This window comes from Euwallacea fornicatus, chromosome 37 (assembly GCF_040115645.1).
Source record: "Euwallacea fornicatus isolate EFF26 chromosome 37, ASM4011564v1, whole genome shotgun sequence".
In the NCBI taxonomy this organism is placed as follows: Eukaryota; Metazoa; Arthropoda; class Insecta; order Coleoptera; family Curculionidae; genus Euwallacea; species Euwallacea fornicatus.
In genome coordinates, this window is record NC_089577.1 from 875,656 (window position 1) to 898,628 (window position 22,973).

General features: G+C 40.5%; 4 protein-coding genes across 6 annotated transcripts; 2 read left to right on the forward strand and 2 right to left on the reverse strand.

The window, feature by feature from the left end:
* Positions 1-35: 35 nt before the first annotated feature.
* Sesn (Sestrin) lies at positions 36-18,658 on the reverse strand. Its single transcript, XM_066300910.1, has 9 exons — positions 18,388-18,658; positions 17,162-17,767; positions 17,038-17,103; positions 13,745-13,774; positions 3,676-3,846; positions 2,456-2,638; positions 2,140-2,401; positions 1,356-1,504; positions 36-1,301 (listed from the first exon to the last, which is right to left on the reverse strand). Exons 2-9 carry the CDS (start codon positions 17,636-17,638, stop codon positions 729-731), a joined length of 1,911 nt encoding a protein of 636 aa, XP_066157007.1. The 5' UTR covers positions 17,639-17,767; positions 18,388-18,658; the 3' UTR covers positions 36-728.
* Positions 14,614-15,640, forward strand: LOC136349398 (uncharacterized). Its single transcript, XM_066300923.1, has 3 exons — positions 14,614-14,867; positions 15,028-15,144; positions 15,193-15,640. Exons 2-3 carry the CDS (start codon positions 15,035-15,037, stop codon positions 15,374-15,376), a joined length of 294 nt encoding a protein of 97 aa, XP_066157020.1. The 5' UTR covers positions 14,614-14,867; positions 15,028-15,034; the 3' UTR covers positions 15,377-15,640.
* Positions 18,659-19,076: 418 nt separating the features above from the next.
* Positions 19,077-20,492, reverse strand: LOC136349394 (uncharacterized). Its single transcript, XM_066300918.1, has 4 exons — positions 19,953-20,492; positions 19,686-19,898; positions 19,454-19,630; positions 19,077-19,404 (listed from the first exon to the last, which is right to left on the reverse strand). Exons 1-4 carry the CDS (start codon positions 20,176-20,178, stop codon positions 19,220-19,222), a joined length of 801 nt encoding a protein of 266 aa, XP_066157015.1. The 5' UTR covers positions 20,179-20,492; the 3' UTR covers positions 19,077-19,219.
* A 133-nt stretch (positions 20,493-20,625) lies between these two features.
* On the forward strand, positions 20,626-22,961 carry LOC136349389 (RNA polymerase II subunit B1 CTD phosphatase Rpap2). Of its 3 annotated transcripts, none has more exons than XM_066300911.1 (7): positions 20,626-20,848; positions 20,967-21,078; positions 21,135-21,299; positions 21,344-21,468; positions 21,525-22,469; positions 22,526-22,675; positions 22,726-22,961. In XM_066300911.1, exons 1-7 carry the CDS (start codon positions 20,778-20,780, stop codon positions 22,907-22,909), a joined length of 1,752 nt encoding a protein of 583 aa, XP_066157008.1. In that variant the 5' UTR covers positions 20,626-20,777; the 3' UTR covers positions 22,910-22,961. The 3 variants fall into 3 exon arrangements, with proteins under 3 accessions (XP_066157008.1, XP_066157009.1, XP_066157010.1); XM_066300912.1 differs by having other exon boundaries at positions 20,658-20,848; positions 20,932-21,078; XM_066300913.1 differs by lacking the exon at positions 20,626-20,848 and having other exon boundaries at positions 20,981-21,056.
* Positions 22,962-22,973: the final 12 nt, after the last annotated feature.

Here is a 22,973-nt window from a genome sequence, read left to right on the forward strand (position 1 = left end):
ACAATCACAAATGGCGAAATAAAACGCTTATTACCTAAATTTCAAAAACTATATATTTCTCACACTCTCCATTTATTTTGCGTGTCGTATTATAATTATTAAATTAACGTCTCACTAGCAGTCTAAACGGTTTATAACATCAAAAAAATTAATAATAATAACTCTGATTACGTCGTCTTTCAATTACACGCAATAATGTATAATCGAAAGACAGATTCTAAAAAACTATTCACATGATCACATTGATAATATAATTATTAAATATCACAAAATAGGGCGGGGTGCCGTCGTGAGGTGGCCCTGCCCCCTTGTTTCTTGAAATCCTGCACTCAGATATGAAGCGTACGTCGATACGACGTATGGCCGAACCGGATTTAGAGTGACGGGCCCATCTGATGATGACTACTAACCGAGCCATCGAACTTAATGGAAATGAGATCAACGCAATATATTCAATGCCGGGAAATTCGTACGCAACTCAAACCGCGGTTAATATTGAACTGAGGCATCATTAGCTGGGCCTGTCTCGATTTGTACTTACAATAAACAATAATTAACAAAATATAGTGAGTAATGGCTCTTTTGCTTAAACTTGATGAATTCCTTCAGATCGGTCGACAACTGAAGAATAATCGAGACTAACCTCGGCAAATAAACATCCTCGCCTCTAGCGGCGTTAGTCAAATGTACACATAAACAAAACCAAATCACATGGCATCAGTTGACGCTCAATTATAGAGCTGGTAGCGGTTGACTGTGCGCAGGGCGTAAATAAGTTCGGCTTGCATGCGTGACTCCAAAACCATTAGATTTACGTGTACTTTTTCGCTGTGCCGGAACTCGCGCATCACCCGGTCGTACACTTTTTTGGTGACGCGTTCTGGATAACAGCAAGCAGTCTTGATGAAGCTCTTCAGGGATTTCTCCACTAAGGCGTTGATCTCTCCATAATCATAGTCATCGTGCCGAATTCCCAACAATGCCTGAATGTAATTCCAGATGGCGCGCCTGAATCGAGATGTATCTACGTCGGTGCGACCTCCCATGGTATAATACGTCAGATTATAGGCCGTCTTGAATTTGGAGTCTAACAGGGTCCCCACGTCGTTGTAAAGTCGATTCACCGTGGAATAACCGTGGTCGTCCCAAGAGTAATCTTGCACGCGGAACGTGTGGATGTCGCTTTCGGCACGTTTGGCAAAATCCTGGTACTGGAAACCGGGGTCGTCCACAAAGTAGCTGATGTCCGCAGGTGTTTCTTGGGGCTCGGGGCCAACCACACCCAGCTCCGCTGATTGCACCTAAACAATCTCTCTGTGTTACTGCACTTTAGACCAACAAAAAAAATAACCAACCTCGATATTTTCGAACCTTTTGGCCAACTCAACAGGGGTGCACTCCTCGGTTTGTTCCGATAGAGTCTTCATTCGTTGCATTAAAGTGGTGATCCCCACCTCGGGCTCCGTTGGCGAGGGGGGACAGGCACCCACCACTTCACCCCAATCTTCATAAAAAAAAGTTCGTTTAGTCGACATGTCGATTTGAACATGGGAAATTCGTGATAATGTTGAATGCGAAAGAAAGCTGCTAAATTATGGTGAAAATGATTATAAAAAGGCGGAGATGCAGTAGTAAAGACAGTTGTTAAGGACGGTTCTAACGAAGAATTGAGGGACGTAGGTATTTTCTCAAGGAAATGGAACATGTAGGGCAGCAATTTACTTGTTTAGCAAATAAAATATTTAAAATAACATATTAAGTGCAAAGGTAATGGTGCTATTTTTTAATAGGATTTAGCGCAATCACCATGATTAAGAATTTCTTCATTAAGAATTCAGCCGGTACATATTTAAACCCAAATAAATGAACGCCGATTTAATCACTTAACGCGTTCGAGATTGTCAAGAATTTTTAATTTAATATTCGACGTGTGGACAAATTAACAAGAAAAAGGCGGAGACACGCTGCAACTCGGCCTCGTATTTTGGCAATATAATTTTAAAAACCTCAACAATGGTGAAAGTGCAAATTCGTAATAAATATCTCGAAAACGGCTAAAATTTCTAAACCGGTCAGAGTTAATGTGTGTGAATGATCCCTATTTCTATGAGGAATAACGTTACTAAACGAAAAATTCACCTTGCCGTCCTGCTGTCAAATCAACTTCTCGTCCATCCTCGGACGCATTGGCGCCAGGAATATCGGCCGATTTGGGTAGAACGGTCGCGCCCGAAACCGGGCACAGCCCCCCAGGGTACTCGTAACCGCCGGCGTGATCCAACTCCTGGTTCACCCCGCAAGAGAATACGAACGAGCAGAGTGAATGGAAGTGGGTGAGAATGACGATGGCGTGAACCACCTCTGCCAATGACCAGGAGTCATTGCCGCATTTTGTCAGTTTCTGTTAAAACGGATTTGCTAAGAACTATCTCCAGTTGATCTCAACAACACTTACCTCAATATGAGAAGTACGCAGCAACCACGGCCTATGCGCCAAGATCTTGTTAATATCATAGAGGTTCCTCAATTTTTGGGGCACGCACTTTAACCCCCTTAGCCAGTTCTGGTCGCCGCCCTGCAGCAGGAATTCGTGCTTTTGCAGGGCGATCATGTAACTGCACTGGTGCCTCCCTGCTGCCTGCAAATTGTTACAACCGCAATAATTTTAACCGTAAAAATTAAGAAAAAAAAAACATTTTGATTACTAGATTCCATAATTAACTCATTAAGGATCATTTTATACGAGTTAAAAACTGTGGAAAAATGCCTGTAATGTGATTGGTAATATACCAACGACAAACCCATAAATAATTTTTAATTGAAAATAACGAAAGGATCGTAAAAAACTCATGTTTGGTTCGTACTTTGAATCGTTCGTTTACTTAAATTGTTGTCGAAAACTTTCCCCAGTTCGTTACTCGATTCAACATGTAAATTGGATGAAAAATTGGGACAGCTCTACTAGAAACAACATCTATGAATTAATAACGGAAGTTGTGATAATTGGTGCAATGACACTGCAGAGCTTGACCGCTCTTTAAACTCACCTTTGGGCTGCCGGCAAAAGAGGGCGCTAAGATCGGAGCAAATATCTTAATATTTCTTAATTGGTATAAACTAACCCAAAATGCTAAATAACAATATCTAATCACAAAACCTTGAGCATAATAGAACGATACGTTTATTACGGATTTCCTCAACGCGTGTGATAAATAAAACATACTAAGAAATAAAATGTTACAATATAGTAAGAGTAATGAGAAATATCTTAAAGAATTCCGATTCTTATTTCGAGGCAACACTACTTCATATTAGCGAAAATTCAGTGGAAAGCTATTTTCCCAAAAATTAAAGAAATGCATTTTTAAAAATGAAGCCCGGTAAAATTTGAAAAAAATATATTCCTAACCTCCTTTCGAGCTCTCCGTTTAGATGGCGCCAGAAACTAGGCAAACATCGACTCGAAGATCTAAAGAAGAGAATTTTTCCTAAATCGAACGAAGAGTGACCTCGCGTTTCTCGAAAGGAAAACAGGCCTTACACGTGCCGCCAGTACCTAACAGAGCGAAACGCAGCGGCATAAATCAACAACTTAACCCACGCGGGACCACGCAACAATGTATGTAACCGATGTAAGTCCCCCCCCCCCAACCTTGATTTCTTAAACAAACTTACCATGATGGCGATGTAGTGGCGATAGTCGAAGGGCAGCGGGCCATCCCCCCGCAGGATGAAGTGCTGTGTCTTCAAGAACTGTTCCAGGTAGGAAGGGTGGTACCCCATTACCTGGGATACATGGTCCAGGCGATTGTTTTGCAGGAAAGCGTCCACGAAGAGAGTGTGCGTCTGCGCCAAAAAAAAAATGGCAACAATGTAATCGTAATAGTGCTTCCGCATTGTTGTCGCGCTGTGCGGAAAATCCTTGGAGGTTTCTCAATCATTAACGAGAACATTCGAAAGTGCCCAAGTCAAAATAAACAGCCAAATTACTGATGCACGGGTCTGTATGTATTCGTGGCAGACGATAAAAACCTACGCACCTTCTAATATACCAGAGTGCTTTAATATATATATATATATATATATTTGCGCAGTGTTGCCACATCGTCGCCTATGCAACCCTCAATTCCCCATTCCTAAGTCCCGAAACAACTCCCCACAACTTCTATAACAAAAATGACACTTTTCATACTCCAAGCTGTCTCCCCGAGAGACAGTTACCGCCCTAGAACTGCTGCCTCTCGCTGAGGGAGCGGCAACAGTGCCAGCTTTGTAGCGAGTAAACAACTTAACAGAGTTTTAAATAATTACGAATTCAAGAATATAATAAGGTTTATTGCTATTTCCATCGTTTGATATTTAAAACGAACATTGCGTGAGCGCGTCCGTCCCTTTATCTCGGATTCTGCTGCCAATAATTAAATTAGAGCGTTTGAATACACGTGCGCTAGAACTTCATTATTGAAAAGGACGTTTTTATGAAGAATTTGTTCTCGCGCAGCTTTTCTGATGCGGCCACGTCGCTGTTCCGGCAGTTGTCAAAAATCAATTTTGACAGTCTTCGGGACGGCGGCAGTCTCGAGCTGAAATCATTAAGGGTTACTAGCAACAAATGAGATAGTGGAACCTCACGTACCGTGACCGTTCCAGTAGTTGTGGACACCTTGGCGAACGCGCCCCGAAAAAGTGATCAAACTTCACCCCTTAGGGCGTGCACTTGCGATTCGAATCGACCCCAGACTGACACCGAATCGGACACAAACGTCGTTACGCCGATCGGTTTCTAAATGTTACGCTATGGCCGTGTTTCACTGAACTTTCGCAATCATGAACATTGATAAAATAACTGGCTAGATTGGGAAAATTGTATAAAAAATAAAGAACCGGTTCCAGCCGGTTCTTAAGTAGAAAACCGGGGAAAATAAAAAAAAAAATTTGAATTATTAATGATTTGTCCTTGTGCTTATCGCCTCCGGAACATGTGAAGCGCATTTGCATTTATCACTATCTATATGCAACAACGATTATTAGACAATATATTAAAATTGGTAATGTCTCATTTTTCTTCTTCAGCGATCTCGAAGGCGGGACTTTTTTAAACGAATCTAAACTAGGCCCCCACTGCACTGCCTCTTAGCAACGAGCTACGTCCTTGAAAATTGTTATTAACAAATCCCTTATCAATCGTCGTTGAATTTATTTGGGTCAAACTCGTTAAGTCGCAGTCAATGACTCCTTATCGGGCGCAGGGGCGAGTTCACCCCTGTGCGCAGCTAAAAATCTCATTTTCATCGAACGAGCGTTCTCATTGTGATAGATTGCATTAATTAGTAATTATTTATCTCTTATCTCCTTTGTTATTCGCGTGGTTAGGAAAAAGGCTATTGGATTAGTTTTAAGAGAGCTAGTCTTTGTCACCTCCTTTTGGAAATCCCAAACACCTTGATGGATATCTAAGGGGGTCAAACGTGCTGTCGAACGTTCTGGAACGTTCTAAATAAAGTTTTAAATCTAGCAGAAGACACAGATGACTTCGTCGCCATCGAGCCTCAAATATCTACGTATCAGTGTCAAGGGCACGGGACACGAGTAGGATTTTTATAGCTTTATTCTTGCAGTATTTGGAAACAGATCACGCCGCTGAGTTTAGTCGAATTTTAAAATGATCAAATTAAAATAAAGGAAAAAACTATTTTCTTCGATGTTATGGCATGTATTTGGAGATAAATTGTGTCACTGAGCGTCTAGCCTACCGCCAATTACAGGGGTTAGGAGCACACCTAAAAGTTAAATTAGTGAATTAGAGAGAAAATTAATTTAGTGAATTTAAAAAGCAGAGGCGTATCCGGAAAACTACATTAAAAAAAAAAACAGATGAATCGAACTCTCAATTTTTCAATAATTTCTTTTAACTCTAGAATTCAGTTAATACGTCTGAATTTAATTTCATCGAAAAATCACTGAAAAAGCGCCATTTCTAGTATTTTACATTTCAACAATTTTTCCATACATTTCGGAAAGGGGCAACGTCAGTGTCAACGCACGTTTGAAATTGACCAATTAAATTCACTTCCACCTAAAACTCAGAGGCAGGACGGTGACGCGAAAAGCGACTAACATAGCGCCCGATTTTTTCTTATATGAATCCCATTATGAGTTTTCGCACGAATGTCAAAAATAGAACATTAAGTGTCCAACAGATGTCCCTGGAAGCATCCATCAATGTCACCCGATACTTTGCGGTGTGTTAGTCTTCTGGCATTGATCAAAGACGCAGGAATCTCATACGTCAATCGAATAAAAAAATAAAAAAAAACAAATTTTTCCTGGAGTTTATATGATATAAAGCTTTCGATTTTAAAAGGTTTCTATTTTTAAAAGCCTTGTTCAAGGGCGAAAAACAAGCTCGTATCAAAGTATGACGCGAAATTGTTTCTTTGCAGCACAACCTGATAGCTGGGTCCCCTTAGACGACACGAGGAAGCGTTTATGAAAAATGGATGCTAGATTAGAATGAGAGAGAAAGAGAGTAAACATCTGGATTTATAAGCGCCTGGAGAGGCCGCCGCCACGTGTCGCTGGAATTACGCAAAGTTCGAATTAAGGCCGCTCCCAAGGTCTATTGGCAAGAAAATCTCCGGTCATCGTTTTTGATTGTTAAGCTGACTGATTTGATGACCACAACTAAAACAATTTGACCGGTTTCGAATTAATTCCTCCGCGAGCGAAAAAACAACGCAAAGAAGGGAGGACCGCGGCGGCGGCGGTGGCGGAGGAGGAGGAGGAGGAGGAGGAGAGAAGGAGGGGGGAGGGAGGGGAGGAGGAGAGAATGAGGGGGGGAGGGAGGGGGGAGGGAGGGGGGGAGGGAGGGGGTGTTGTCTTGTTGCTAGTTTGAATATTATGTACCTAATGAACGTATTTTTTCAGAATTAATCTTATCGGAGAACTCTCAAGGATACTAACCACTAGGCTGATACGGGTGATAAACTGTTGCTAACAGACAATTCGGAGGCGAGACAGACAAATCATGGCACTTCATGGAAACCTCTACGCGATTTTCCGTATTAGAGAGGCCCCCGGCTTGTTGTCCTCCATTAAAGCGGTCATGCATATAGACAATAATAAATTCATATTAATCGACATCACGCTTAATTATCTTTTAGTCGCGAATAATAATGAACCCCAGTGCGTAAACAACTTCTTTACATATGTTTCATAACAACCTGCCCTGAAAATTACCCCGAGTGCACTGTCCTGATGCAATGGCTAAACGACCCCAGAACGACGGCAAAAACCACAAAATGACAGCAACTAAACCACCGAGAAACATGTCACCGTACTTGCAAAAACCGACAACTCCGAACCCCAATCTAATTTGTTGCTTAAACAATGCAATTAAACGCAAATTTTAGCATTTCAAAATTGACATAGACGCCCACAAAAACCTTGTAAAAGTGAGCTCGTCTTCTACGCGTCATCCAGCACTGAAAAAGGGAAACTTGACATTATAGTTTGTGTGAATTTCGAATTTAAATCGACCCGAGGAATAAATTTGAAGCCCGTTCAAGGTCTTCGATCAGTCGCTGAATGCATTTGAAGAGCAAAACAGAACGGTTTGATGCCTTTTTGTTTTTGTGGAAATGTTGATGTTGCGCGATGGCGCCATCTGTGAGGGGGCAGAAGTAAACATCCCACGTGATTGCTGGCGCCATATTGTCGTGAATTGTAACTGTTCGCGGGGGTAAAATAGATTATTTAAAGAAGTGAAACTGGTACGGCAACGGAGCTGGTGCTGAATCCTGTAACAGAAATTCGTTAATTGAACAATTCGAGAGATACGGCCCAGTGGTGGGCAGCAAATAAGAGTTTGACCACACGGAGCTATAAAGCTGAAATTCGCCAACGCAGTTCGTACTGAAAAAACAGTACGAACGTGACTGAAGAATATTGTTGCAGTGTGACGAGGCTGTTACCCCGTCAAGAATGGATTTCGAACAGTTTTTCCAAGTCGCGGGGGTAGCGCCAACATGTTTTTTGGAAAAAATCATAGCGCAGCTTGTACTAAACACAAAAATCTCCACAGAAGGGCGTAAAAAAGGATGTTCACGCTGCTGAAATTGGCGTTTGAATGTAAATAATTTACAATGAAACGCAAAAAAGCAAATATCTACTCAAGCTTACGAGGAACGAAACCACTTTTTGCAATTTCGAGCGGCTGCGCCGCAGCGATACACGTCAAATTGTGACAGATTTTATCAAATATGAGAAAAATATTTTTACATAGTTACGATGACCGCGCCAATTTTTGTTCCTTCGGCGTTACACAATTTAAAAATCTGTAACACAAGAAAACGACTTTCCCGCCTATGAAAAAATGGCTGCGCCTCATATGCTAGCCAATTCCTACGAATTTCCTCAAGAAAATCGGGGCATTAACATTTCGGGTTTTTAAGGATCAATGCCGTACTAAAGACTCTTAAAACGGGGCTCAAAATTAATAATGCCGCACCAAAGACTTACGCTGATAAATAAAACTTCCAATGGGGCTTTGGTGGCTATTGCCACCTCGTTTAAGTATTATCGAAATTCTTAAGCCAGAGCACGTTTCGCATTAATACACAAGTTTAACCGAAATTCTGACAATGGTATTGACCACTTGTCGAAACGTTTGGAATTAACGCGGACCTGAACCAATGGAGTCTTAAACGAACTATCTCCCTAGTGCCGACATTGATGGGAATCATGACGGTCATGAACGTGTTGAAACAGGAACAGGATAATGGGTCAGTTTACATATAATTAACCAACTGTGCGTCGCAGACCCTTCACGCCATTAATATTAATGAAACTACCGACGTGACATTAATTTCTATTTTTTTCTGCCATCACTGAATCCAGCGATACCAGCTAGTTACATACTTACATCTAGGTTAGAGTTGGAGAGGTGGTCCAGAGGGACAACTCCCTCGCTGGGGCCACCCCCCACTTGCTGACGGGCCACCGGAATTTTGAGGGTGCAAGTTTTCCTTTGTTTTGTGGCACCTTTGTCCACTGGGGGGCAATTTTTCCTATTGTTCTAATAATAGATTGGCGAATCGAGGAAGAATCGGTTAATCGAAATCACGAATTTCTGAACACAATGGTTTTATCAGCAGTGGCGTGGACTTGAGACCATCAGTTTTGTCGGTCCTGTCATCGCGGTGTGGCGAAAGTCCGGTACGGCTATGGATCGGACAACCGTCACTCGAGCATGTTCGTACGTGAAAACGTAGCGCGACCTATCCGAAGCCTTCTACGACTAAAAACCTACTAACTAAACCGGACCGCTGCTCAATTAGCCGCGATGTAAGCAAAAGTGAAATTTCTCCGATACCGGCCCGGTTGTCAATGGTAACCAGTCCGAGATGTGGCAACTCCGCCGCGCCTCATTGACAAACATCTACCATTGCAGGCGAAACCCAAAGTCCGACTTTGCAGTACTCAAAAATTAGGAGAAACCGATAGAGAGGCGGCAACAACGCGATTTGCTTTTGTTTTCGTTTTCGAAAACCTGGCACGTTACGCTACCTAACAAGTACCAAGCGATAATAGAACAATTTCACTTTTGTTTTCAAAAAAATTTAATACTTAACGGACCCTAGACGGCATCGATATGCCTTTGCCTTTACGTAATGTCAAACTGCTGTCAAAATGGTTACGGTGTTGCCCTTGCAACACCTATCAGATGTTGCAGCTGACAAGGTCGCTCTATTGTTTATTTAAAATGACGTTAAAGTTGTAGTTTTATTTGATTGCAAAAATAACAAAATTTGATATAAACGACGACGAGAGGTTGTGCTTTTATTTGGCAAACTATTTACGGCGTTGCCATGATTAAAAAAAAAAAACATACCCTTGCAGCTTTTGGTGCACTGTCTAAAATAAATAAATTAACAACAAATAAATACCTCTCTTCTCTTCTTGAACCACTCCATCACCAGAGAACTGATCGGATGACTCAAGGCCTCCTTAACCATCTCGAAAACCGGCATCACCCCGCTAACACCAAATGACATTTAATACTGTACGGCACCCAAAACCACCTTATTTATGACTTTCCAACCCAGGTACCCGACCTATTTCTTTCTCCCACCGGCGAGACGCCACTGGGTCCGAAAAGCGCTTCCGCACACGCACTTTTCGTGATGCGTGCGGCAACGCCGCTACAGCTGATTTCATTCGGCCGGCTAGGAAATGCGGATCAGCTGATCCCTTAGCAACCGACTCGGGATCGCTGGCGGCGTTGTCAAACCGTCGCCAAATTACTGCTGTTCGTGAAATTTTGATGGCTATTAGGGATGGAGGACAATGAGTCAGTTTATCAGGGGGCAAACTGGTCGATTTATCAGAAGGATGGCGATAGGGAAACAAAGATGACCCGATTAGTCCAGACAATAATTTGAAAGCAAATATTGGTCGAGTGAAGTCATTGACAATAATTATTTGTTGGCCGAAAGAAAATAATGTAAATCTCAAGGTTCAAAACAATTCTAATCAGGGCTGATGCAAGCACGGATGGGCATTGCGAGAGGGGTTTTTGAAGACCCTTTGAGGGTTTAGATGATACGATAGTAACTCTCAATCAAATTACTTTTTCATTAGGGGCTGCGGCACATTAGATATTCTGAGTAAACAAGCCCATGCAAAAGCATGAGTTATGTCTATTTTATTGAATTAGACAATGTTGAAGGAAAATAATTTCGGTACTCGGATAAGTGAGCATAACTGGATATTACAATATCCATGTGCGTCACCGAGCGCATTTATCAACTTTGTTTTCGTTTCGATTTTTTCCCAACAAGGTTAGACGAATAAGGCCACTCTATTCCGATAAGAGTCTGTGCGGCGGTTAAAAATAACCGGAGCATTGGAAAAACGCTCTGAGGCATAAATTCCCGTTTATTCTCGGGTGAAAAGAAGCACGCGGAAGGCCGGGCAAATGCCAAGGATCGTTTCCCGAATTCACGACCCAATAAAAACGGTCATCAAAAGATCAAAATTGTCTTTCCAGTAAACGTTTCCGGATAGCAACAAGCACCTGTTGGCCTGCGCGCCATCCAGACTTAGTCCTGGTGGCGTATTTCCTAGTCAAGAACGCCATTAAAAAAGCACACTGGTGCATGTGGCCTCCTTGAAGCCAGGCACAAGTATCCAGAACAAGTCATCTGTTGCAAAATAAACGGGTAAATTGGGTGTGCGAAGAGGACGTTCAGACTTAGGCAAAGAAAGGCGCGTTTTGCGTTGTTATTGTGTTCCTCTTATCACACATCGTTGACCTACATTATATAATAATCCCGCTGATACGAAAATAGCCGTCTGATTAAAACGCTATTTCGTAGTTTGTGAAATAATTTGAAGATGCCCAAAAAAACATTACCAATGAATTCAACATTGGACACGTTCAGTAGCAGAAAATTAAGCTTGTTAAGCGCTCGCACACATAATGTGTACAGTTTCGGCCTTGGATGGGCATACAATGTCCGAAAATAAACAAATTTTATTGCCGAGATGGCCCTCAGCTTTCTGAATTGAAAGTTTTAATGCAGCTTTAATAATAAGAATTGTGTCACCAGGAACTGTCCGGCACTCTAAATCCGATAAGTCACCAAATCCGATGCATCTAAGTTGAATGCACCGGATTTAAAATTAAACAGCTCATGTGGGCGTCCATTATTGTTTATTTTGTAGCCGTTCAATCGATTATCGCATTATGTGGATTTTCCTGGAAATGTCGGTTGAGTTCCTGGAAAAAGTTGGGATCATAGGGAAATTGCGGTCAGGCAAAAATTGCAAAATTTAAAACGCAAAAAACGCCCACGCCGATCAGTAGCGACAAACAAGTATTGACGCCACGAACACAATTTAAAAATACCGCATTTTTACCCTACTACAACCCGAACGCACGTTCCGAAATCGTGAATCGTCACAAGCACAGGGTGAAAGCTATGGCCCCCGAAAAACACAGATCTAAGACCGTTCAAGTCGGCCACACCGAAGTAGAAAAAAAATTGTTAGCCTTTATCCAAGATGAGCAACGGCCGTTAATAGTTTCCTGACTTAAGGTATCTTCAGTAATATTGACATAAAAAAATAATTCTTCTTTCTTCCTTCCAAAATATCCATATCTGAAGCTACTAAACTTAATTATTAAACTATAAAAAAAAATTGTAAGACGCAAGTTGTAAAATGATCCTTAACGTCAGGCGGATTTCATTATTAATCCTCTCGCTAAAACTTAATTTTGCTTATACAGGATCTTAATTCTCAACACTCGGTAGGAATAAACGAACTTCCTAGTCCTTGCTTAGAGTGTAATTTACCCTTGACAATGATGGCTTAAAAGCATTAATGGGACTCCAGAATGTCCAGATCTACGACGACGCACAGAGGAACAAATTTTTGTCGTTCCGGAACGTCAATTTTTACAGTTTCCAGATCTAAGGCGACCTAACTCTATGTAAAATTGAAAAATGATCAAGGTTCAAATCCGATTTCCTCTGAAGTCTTTCCGCTTCACTTTGGCCTCCACGATTTTTCCAGATCTGCTGTCATTTCCCTTCAACACTAACCGTTTATTTAATCAATCCCATGAATTTGAAATAAGTTATTTGGGTGACGATGAAGGATCGTTTCCTGATTGAGCGTTGGCGGTAACAAAATGGTGGCGCCTCACTCGGAAATTTTAGCTCTACCCGATCGTAAGGTCGTTTTCGGCTCAAATTTTGTGTGACTGAGACTGTCATTATATGAAACGAAGATGTCTCCGCGTCTGCCATTGTATTCAAAAACCGCAGACAAAGGCATCCAATTTTTTTGCTAATGCTCATTGTTACATATTCGTAATTTATTTGATCTTTGGTGACATCTTCCTCACCGACTTTACGCTCGTTGCTCAGGAAAGATTGATGCATGTTTACTCGCACCAATTTCGCATATTGAGAGCCCCTCCAGGGTCGGATCTAGATCGCATCTCACCCCACGATTGTGTGTCAACGATCGCAGCGAAATACTTGAAATAAATCAGTTCCGCACATTCCGACGGAGTTAAATTTAGCCGGTTGAAATGTGGCCAAATTTCGCACACAAACAACAATTAAATGTGCCTATTAATAAATGACCGGCTTCAAGGGGGGCTGAAGCCGCTTCTACCACCGAAGCAAGCTCCAGTTTAAACATGCGGCTTACGCAATACTAACAACACATTGCGTTCTCGGTGCGTGTTTGTCGACCAGTCTTAATCTCGTTACTCATTACTATCTGACTTAATTGGTTTTTAAACAGTGTCTCATTGTGTACTTAAATCGGGGCGTTCTGCTTTTCTCTCTTAATAAAGCCAGTGTTTTAGATGAAATAAAGCTTGAGTAAAGGGACAAGAGAACGACCTTGTTTACGTCTTAAAGAGAAGCAAAATTGAGGCTAACGACTCAGAACCTAAAATTAACCCCCCAACTTAACAGGGCCGGAGTGATCCTTTATCTGATAATACTAAGAAAACTGTAACTTTCGTAACCCCGCCCACTGAGCCGGTCCTGTCGCCTACAGGCTCGCCTGCCAACTGAAACGAGGACATAAAAATAAACACAATTTTTATAAAAATCTCGTATAAAACGCCTGCTGATCACTCCGTATACATGTGATATTGTTTGCTTTGCTCTTTCTACCAGGGACTCCCAGTTGTACCTTAAGCAATGATGGGTTAACTTACCTTCTCGTCGCATGTTCCCATAAACGGCAGCTGAAACAGGAAAAACAAGTCATTATATACCATTACTTATATCTACATTGTAAATTCTTAGGTAAATATTTGGATTTTAATGGAAATCAACGGTACATAGTATATTGCCGGCGGGAAATTGTTGAATAGAATCCCGCAAGAATCTGTGGCGCCACCTGGGCCATAGTAGCAGAAACTACGTCGAACGGTGATGCGACACCCTGTTAGAGATGAAGTGTGCCGAACCCGAACTTGTCGTTTCAGCTCATAGAGGACAGCAGTTTACCTTCTATTTGCTAAATTGTCTCGGATACTTTACAGTCAGGATCTGAATATCTAGTTTTCAGAAAAATCCTTTGATGTTTTTGAAATTCGATATCTCCAATAAAACTAGGTAAGGAAATTGTCAAATTTCGATCAACCATTATTAAAACGAAAATATAAAAGCAATTTGCTAAAGTTAACGAAACGGTCCTGCATCCCTTAAAATCGGAGGATAACAAGACCGGAATTTCTAATTTCCAAAAAAAATATATGGAAAAATGGTTTTGGTTTCTAAAACATTTGGCACCAGCAACGGAGCCATTTTAGGAAATCGCAAATATCCTATCAATTGGTACTAGAAAAGTATCGCTTGTTAAAGTTATAAAGTCCTAGAACCATTGAATCTGAAGATGACATGACCGGAAAGGATCAGCATATTTCAAACAGAATTTTTCCTTCGCAGCACTTTTGACGCCGGTTGCCACATTTACCCCTCCCTGTGACAATCGAAGCAAAATTCGCATCTATACTTAATAACAATTAACTCCGGCAACGTCGAAGGTCAATCATTCAATAATTGGTATCTTTCACTTGCCGGAATGATGAACGGACGTCATTCGACCGACAGATTGGCAACAGAGCGACATGGAACAACGAACGATTCTACGTGGTGGTGGCAAACTGTTTTGTTGTTGATGTGTCAGGTGGCTAATCGAAAATATACTGCACAGACTACCATATTATTAATAGAAGCAGAAAACAAGTTGTTTTCTGTCGAAAAGGGGGGCCAGTAGTTGCAGGCAACAGGAACGAAAAAGAGGAAGTTTAGTGCATCGATCCACAAAAACAGGTAAATAAAAAAAAACACATAAATGAGGCCATTTCGACCAGTCATAGTGTTATCAATAATTGCTACATAAGCGGGAAATCTAATTATTATATCACTTAACACTGAACACAAATAACAAACATGCACTCTTATCTCTCGCTTTTACGACTTAAAATTTTAGCTGCGTAATGTCTGAGAATTTTCAAGTACCAGAACCAGAATGGATTCTAGAGAAGAACCATAGCGGCCACTTGATCTGGCGCAGGGACATTCCTTCAGACACAGACGTCAATTCAAGGTATAAATATCCTCAAATCTCAATCAAAACGTTAGCGACATCTTTCAGAGTGAATTTCAAGCACGACGTGGAAGTGAAAGAGTTTCACAGGAAGTCTTACGAGTTGCTTGAACCCCCTTGGAGGCAGGAAGCTCAATCAAACAGCTTGCTCAGCATGAGCCTCACGTGTTTGGTGTGCGTCACTGTGTCAGTGCTGCTGCCTTGGTATATTTTCGGAGGGACGCATTATTGATAATCGTAATTTAATTATTAGGAAGCAAAGATCAAACACTCGTTGAGTATACTGCTGTATAGACAGTAAAGATTTGTGGACCAAAAATGTTGGCGCGGAGGAGAGAAAGGTTGTGATGATCATAGATCAAAGATTAAGTAATATGTGATAGGACTAAAGCATTTTTAAACTAATTTCTTATCATTAGTGCTAAGCGTTTAATTTGTAGATAAATCCGAAATATTTATTACCTCTTTTCTAAATATACTAGTTTATTTATTGGAATTGTCTGGAAAGTCTAAATTTGCAATGCGAGAGGTATTTGGTGGAAAGAATTAAAAAAAAAACAACTAAAATCTCTCTGATAGGCGAGCGAATAAGATGACTATAAAACAAGATTTCTTCGACGCTAGAATCTGAAAGGTTTATTTTAATTTCATCACTCCAAAAATCCGAAAATTGCGGTTTTCAAAAACACTAAAAATATTTGCTGTCGATTTTGGAATAACCACAACGCACGCCCTTGATTCTGATGAAAATACTTTTTTCCCGGAAATTATACAGGCCGCAAACGAGATATGTATACTATTATCAGAGGCGGATCGTGCCCATTTCACCACGCAAAACATAAAAAAATCTAGGTTCTCAGTGATTTCCAAACACTCTCTGATTCATTTCAGCTATCTGCTCTGTGCGCTTCTGAATTTCATCTACTAACACTCAATTTTCTAAAAAATAAGGGAGAGAAGAAAAAAATAATTAGAGACGGAACCAGTATAATCAAAATACAAAAAAAAAAACTAAAATGGCCATTTTTGTACATTTCAAAATACATACCTACTCTATTTTGAAATAATGGCTGCATGCACACCTCTGAATTTCTACCAATGAAAACCCTACTTTTTCTGGTCATAACTGAGACCTCCATTCTAGACCATTGCCAGTGGCGTATCATGTCTCTTTAAAATAAACATTTCTCTATGAGCTCCCTGAAAAAACACATGACCAAAACGTAATTAGCAATGAAATTGATTTTTTTTTATAGTCGACGTTTATGGGAACCGTGCCCACTTAACTAGCGCACATTGCTGGCACTTTTGCCTATTAGACAGACGAAAAACACATTGTGTTTACTGTGCAGAAATGGTGCGGTCATCAGCGGTAATAGCCCGCGGCCGAAAAACAAATCGCATGTAATCAACAGCTGTTTTTCGTCGTTCCTCGGTCGTCCTGACCGACCTTGGACGAGTAAATCAAAAATAAGACAATGGAGGAGCACCATTAGCGGCAACCGACACGTCCACCCTTCGAACGGAGACAATTTTCTTGGAGCCTACGCCACTGGCCGACACGCACACACACACCTTAAACTAAATGTAGAATTTGGCCATGACATTGACTTAAAGTGACTTCTCTCTGTTTCATCATCATCTAGGCCGCGTTGCCTTTTATTGAATTGAAGAGTGAAAGAAAGCTCAGAGTTTTGAGGTCATAGATGAGGTTTTTAGGGGAGAGTAATAAGATTTGGCAGCAGCGCGCGCAAATTCCGCCTAGCGACAAGCAGTCTGTGCCGCTCGAAAAAATTAACAATGTACCTATAAGCGCGAGCATTTGGTTTCTCTACGACTCTACACCTGGCACGAAACGCAACCTTTCCATGTAAATTCTAAAATAAAACTCACCTCTGAGAACTGCACAAAGCTGCTGGGCCCCATTACCCTAGGCGAAGGCACAGGCAACCCCTTCCCCTAAAAAAAAAAAACTGCAAACTCAAAACCGCCCTTGCTTCGAAGCTGAGAAACTGACCCTGACAACTTCCAAAATTCCTCGGCACTTCTCTCGAACTTTCCTGAACGGACAGGCAAAGCACAACCTTAAAATAACAGGCAAATGCAAGGAGACCAGGCTTAAATATTCTTTTGTCACAGGATTCGGGCCGCGGGAGGCAATTTTGTCCCCGGTGTTACAGCGGGGCCTTTTTTCATTCCCTTTGCTGCCCCCGTCAAAATTGGTCTCTTTTTGTACTGAATTTGGCCCCTTGATGTGGCCCAAAGCGTCGCTCCTGCAGGAACAGGGCAGCTCCTGCACAATGTTGGTCGGATCCAGCCAGCTCTCCACCATCTTGGACACAATGTCCAAGGCCAGTTCTTGGACTTCATTGGCCTTGGCCTCACATATGTCCTCCAACTCAAACATCAACTCATCAGGGGCTGGTTGAGCTTTGGGTGTTGTGTCTGAAGGGCACTTTTGTACATTGTTTCCAGTGGACGTTTGGAAAAACATTCTTGCTTTGTACTTTGAGAGGCTAATAGTCTTCTTTGGTTGTTTGTAATACTAAGTAGAGGGTGCTTTGAGGAAATTCTTAATACTTGCAAAGTAATACTGGAAGGTTGACTTTGATTGGTTTTAGCTCTGAAAGAGAAAAAATTGATTTGTTGAAGATGAGAGTGGAAAAACTTTAAATTGGAGAGGGGAATTTGAACATCCCTGTGCTTCAGTAAAAATAATTAAAATTTGTTTATACTAGTTCAAGGCGACCTTATTGCTAATAGTGGAATAGTATATCTATACTAGATTTCAGCCTCAGGTTTACCCTGATTGAACCCTCAAGGTAAAATACTCAAAGGTAAATCGCGTTCTATCACACTATTAGATTTATAAATATTTTTGAAATACTTTTTCTAGCACTCAAATATTTTAAGACGACGAACAATGAATTTAAACTAATCTCTCAACAATAATATTTCTGAGGATCACTAAGGAGCTCCCTGAGAGAGTGATAATAAAATTTCCCAGATTGTACAAGAAAGAATATAGTATTTCCCTCCTGCTCTCCTTTAAATACCCCCTTCAATTAAAAGCAAATAGTCCGCTGCATTGTCTCAAATTTAAAAAATTACGATAAAAAATTACTGTTGCTCATAGAAAAAGGACGTCACTTTCTCAGGTGTGCCCCATTGGGGCATTGCCCCCCAATGGGGGCCAAAAGGTCATAAACACACATGATGGAAATCAGCTGGGGGGTCACTTACCATTGGCTGCGTGTATGTACGGACCAGCCTAAAAAACCAGTTTGTCCGGTCGCAAAGAACAAAGAAAAGTTTTCCGTACGCGGCAAAAATGACCCGATTTCCCTGGCGTGACCTTCGCGGGCTGCAGGAAGCGATATCGAAGAGTAAACTGAGCGAAAATGGGGCCCCAATTGCCCCTTTTGTCCCCCTTAACGACTTTTTGCTAATTTAGACCCGCTGTTCGCCGGTATTCCACTGTTTTTTAACGTCAATACACCGGCTGACTGGATCTACTGGACCCAGCTGACTTGCAGGCGCCATTGCCAATTCTAAATTTCCCAAGAAAAACGTTTCTTCCAAATATCAAAATTTACGAAAGCTCCAAAATTTTGACAATACTCCTCTAGTCACGGATTCTCTTTAATAAATTTCCGGGAAATGTAGGTATTAAAAAAATTAATCTAAAAATTAGGGAATGTATACAAGTGACAACGTTGCTCTAATGCCCTTCCGTTGCGCAACTCGAGAACAAAAATGAGTAACAACCAATGGCGCATCATGAAGATTTTTTTAAATATTAAAAACAAATAATTTTAGCTTTCCATATAATGCAAAGCACGGCGGGCATTGTTAACCCCAAGTAGAACCCCAACATACTCCAGTCCTAACAATTGAAACTTAACTTTAAAGGTCATTTAATTTTAGACAAATGAACTCCGCCACTGCCATTTATTGTCAATGAAAAAAAAAGGAGAGAAACTACAATTATTTTTCTTAATATAATCAAAAGGGGGCAATAATTTATTAAATAGAACAACATAACAAAAAAAATCTCACAGATATTTAATTTCCCTTAATTTTGTCCATCTTCTAAAGCTAGGGCCCGTTTTTTAAGTTCAATATCTAGTTCCAACAGTTCCATCCTCTTCCTGTGCTCAATTCGCGCTCTCCTCTCCGTGGACAATAGAACTTTCCTCTTTACCTCCTGTGTCCGCATTCTGTGTTCATGCTCAGTTATTTGTCTCTGCTCCTCTCGTTCTAAATTAACCATCTTAAATCATTAACTGTAGTTTAAGACACTTCTTACCCAAATGCTCTAGCTGCCTTTTGACCAGATGCAGCCTTGGTCTATTGACCAGATCGCTGGGCAAATCCCAGAGCATATCTTCATCTGTCACTATAAACCTATCATTTTCCCCTTCAGGAATCGAGTCTGAAGGTGGAATACTGACATGTTCAGTTTTAATATTAGTGCCAGGAAATTCTAAAATAATTGATTTTTGCAGACTAATCATCTACATAAGTGTTCAAATCCATACTAGTTTCTGGTAAAAGCACTGTGGTGGGCTCGAAAGCATTTCCACCATGGGCTTCCAACATCTGAATGAGGTCCTTCTCATACTCCTCCAATTCCACAAAATTGGGTTCCTCTTTACCAAGCTCCTCCCGGTTCTTAGCTTCCTTCTTCCTGGCAATTTTCTTCATTGAATCATATTTTTGCCTGATCATTTCAACAGTCCTTTTGCTCACGCCTTAAAATGCTTCTTATAAGAAACCTTGAGACTCAAAAATCAGCCGTTGAGTACCAACACAGTTGTTGAAACTTTCAGCAATGCTGTTCCAGATCAAATCCTTCACTCTCCAAGTCTCGGAATCAGTCTTTTTGTTCTCAATCACCTCAATGTGTTCGAAGATGAGTTTCATCAGAATGCGCACTTCTTTATCCGTGTAATTAGGAGCTCGGCGGCGTTTTGAACTTGAGCATTGGTCGGCATCCCCAGGGCCCATTACGCTTATTGGGGGTGTTTGCATTTAAGGATCTTTACTGTTCATATAATGTACACAAATAAGTGGAATGTTTTTATTTTTAATGTTTAGTACTGCAGAATCTTAAGAAACTGAGGAAAGGGTTCTTGAATATGATCAAGAATTTAAAGAACCTAACCTAAACTTTTGAATGTTTTTTTGATACATGCTAGTATGGGTGTGTAAGATATTGAAAAACCTAATTTAATTACTGTAAAATTTTCTAAAAAAATTATTTGAAAAAATAAAAAACAAACAAAATGCATTTTTTGAATACTATAAGATTTCTATTACGATCTTGAAATATAACTTTAAAAACTTCTCATAGTTTGTCATTGTGACGTATTAAGGAATATCTGTCCCTTTCTATTAAACTTAATGAAGGAAAAACAAAACATAATCTCGATATAGAACTACCTTTTTTGATAGATTTGACATTAAACGTCGAAACCATATGTTCATCTGACATTTTCTCAAGCATATTGTGGTTTGCAACATAGGGCTTCAAAAAACGCCCCCTTTTCTTCGTGGTCCGGGAAATTAAAAGCAAAAAAACCTAATTTTTCAATGATCCACGCCTCGCCGCACAATCTACGCGCATCACAATGCAAGAATCATTAGAGGACTATCTGAAACTTACTAGACATTCCAGCCAGAACGACCCACTTAAAATCAGGTAACGATTTTCCTCATTTACCACAACACCACTAGAGAAAGTTGCCGAAATTTCATAATTGCACGCCTTGCGTAAAGATTTAGCACCACTTTGCTAATGGAATAAGCTCCGTTTCTAGCAAGGAAATGGTTGTTACGGCCCAGCTAAAGAAAGAGTGCGACGCTCGAGCCATAAAGATCGTGGAGTTCTCTATTGAGGGTAAACTAAGGTCTGAAGTGTTTACTAGATGCGTATGTAGTTTTGCTTTAAGGCTCTTTTGTTTAACCTTATTATATATTAATTATAGCTGCCCTTTATCAACCAGTCACATTACCAGGATATTGTGGAGGAACGAGCCATTACTAAACTGTGTGGTTATTCATTGTGTGGGAAACATATTCCAGACATGCCAAAGAAGCAGTATTTTATCTCAACAAAGAGCAATAAAGTTTATGACATCACAGAAAGAAAGGTAAATGAGTGCAAAATTAAATGGCTTCAAGTTTTTGTTTCCAGAATTTTTGCAGCAACTTTTGCTACAAGGCCAGTTTGCACATCAAAAAACAAATTGATAACAACCCTTTATGGCTAAGGAAGCTTGAAGACATTCCAGAATATAAACTATTACATTCATCTGAAGGGTAAGGGATATAACATTCTTTATTTAAATAAACTAATTATTTTTGATACTTTCCAGAGGTCTCCCAGGTGATTATATTGACCAAGGCATTATAAAACCTGCGGAAGAAGTGGTGGGATTCACTTCAATAAAGACTTTTGCCCAAGCTTCTTTGGCTGATCTAACAGAGACCTCAAAGGAAAATAAAAAAGCTGGAAGCTTCAAGAGGCCTAACAGAGTGAGACGTAACAATACAATGCAAACTATTAAGGAAACTGATGTGGAACTTGTTGAAGAGGAGCTATCTCCTGTAGTACCTGTCAACAAGGGGGTGAAGAAACTTAATATGAAAAAACATAATGTTGTGACTTTGCCTGCAATAGAGGAAAATGAGGAGAGAACTTCAAGAATTGAAGCACATAACAGCAACCCTGTAATTGAAGAAATGAAAGAACACAATATCTCAGTAATAATAAGTAAAAAAGAGCCAATAAAGCCGAAGAAAATCTTGAAAAAAAAACTTAGTTCAAAAGCCTTGGATTTGGAAAATGTTGTGAGGAATGCTCTGGAAAGTTGGATTACTATAGAAACCTTTATCTTTATCCATGGGGAAGACAAAGTGCGGCAAACTTTAGATGAGAAGAAACTAAGTGATTGGTTTGAAAAGCTGCATGTAGAGGCGCTTCACAAGGAACAACAATTAAAATACATGCAAATATGCAGGAGGTTGCAACTGCAAGAGCTAGCAGAAGAAAAGTTTGATAGAGTTGTGGTAGGGGGACGCAAATTGGAGCCTTTAGTTGATTTTAAAAAACTAAAAGAGGATACCAAGGAAATGAAGCTGAAGGTCAAGGCATTCTTTCAGGGGGATATGTATCAACAGGATGACAAGAATTTTCCTGCTCAAAATGATAAAACTGAGGACAATTCTTTAGAAGGACCTCCAACAGTGTTGCCTCCCATAGACTCAAGCTCACAAAAGCTGCTCCGCAGGAAAATTTTTCTGAACTCCCTCAGCAAGGCGTAAGATTCCATAACCATTAAATTTAACTCTCATTTATGCTTTTGTGTTTGAGCAGGGTACAGCAGTTGTTGCAGGCCTTAGGAAGCCCCTATTCATCAGTTTTATCAGATCTTCAAGTCCTGGCGAAAACATTTCACTTAAGGGCTAATAACATTACTTTTAAGCCGCTGATTTGGACCTATATCGCTTTAGTTCTCTTACACTTGTAAGTTCTACTTTTAATTACATTTACAAGTACAATAAGCGGTGTTTTAGGCTAGCTATCAGGGACGATTTTTTGAGGGATTTGTTAGAAGAGAGGAGATCTCAAGAGTATATTCAGCTGCTGTTCGAGGCCCTGCCGGGACAAAGGAATTTTGTTTCGGACGTCCTCGAACATGCCAAGAACATGGAATTGTTTGTGGAACAGTATATTACAAAGGACTGTGACGAAGTGTGATTTTAGATGTTAAGGATGATGTCGAATGTTAATAAAGTCTTACGGAATATAATCGGCGTTTTTA

Excerpts from the sequence above, each read along its gene's own strand:
- LOC136349394 (XM_066300918.1), bottom strand. The coding sequence starts at position 20,178 with ATGCAAACACCCCCAATAAGCGTAATGGGCCCTGGGGATGCCGACCAA. Across the intron at positions 19,631-19,685 it reads AGTGCTTTTACCAGAAACTA|AATTTCCTGGCACTAATATT; the intron begins GTATGGATTTGA and ends CAATTATTTTAG. Across the intron at positions 19,405-19,453 it reads AAGGCAGCTAGAGCATTTGG|AACGAGAGGAGCAGAGACAA; the intron begins GTAAGAAGTGTC and ends TGGTTAATTTAG.
- LOC136349398 (XM_066300923.1), top strand. The coding sequence starts at position 15,035 with ATGTCTGAGAATTTTCAAGTACCAGAACCAGAATGGATTCTAGAGAAG. Across the intron at positions 15,145-15,192 it reads GACACAGACGTCAATTCAAG|AGTGAATTTCAAGCACGACG; the intron begins GTATAAATATCC and ends GACATCTTTCAG.
- Sesn (XM_066300910.1), bottom strand. The coding sequence starts at position 17,638 with ATGTTTTTCCAAACGTCCACTGGAAACAATGTACAAAAGTGCCCTTCA. Across the intron at positions 1,505-2,139 it reads TTTGACAGCAGGACGGCAAG|ATTGGGGTGAAGTGGTGGGT; the intron begins GTGAATTTTTCG and ends TTTTTTATGAAG. Across the intron at positions 1,302-1,355 it reads AAAGGTTCGAAAATATCGAG|GTGCAATCAGCGGAGCTGGG; the intron begins GTTGGTTATTTT and ends GAGATTGTTTAG.
- LOC136349389 (XM_066300911.1), top strand. The coding sequence starts at position 20,778 with ATGCAAGAATCATTAGAGGACTATCTGAAACTTACTAGACATTCCAGC. Across the intron at positions 20,849-20,966 it reads AACGACCCACTTAAAATCAG|CAAGGAAATGGTTGTTACGG; the intron begins GTAACGATTTTC and ends CTCCGTTTCTAG. Across the intron at positions 21,300-21,343 it reads ATGACATCACAGAAAGAAAG|AATTTTTGCAGCAACTTTTG; the intron begins GTAAATGAGTGC and ends TTTTGTTTCCAG.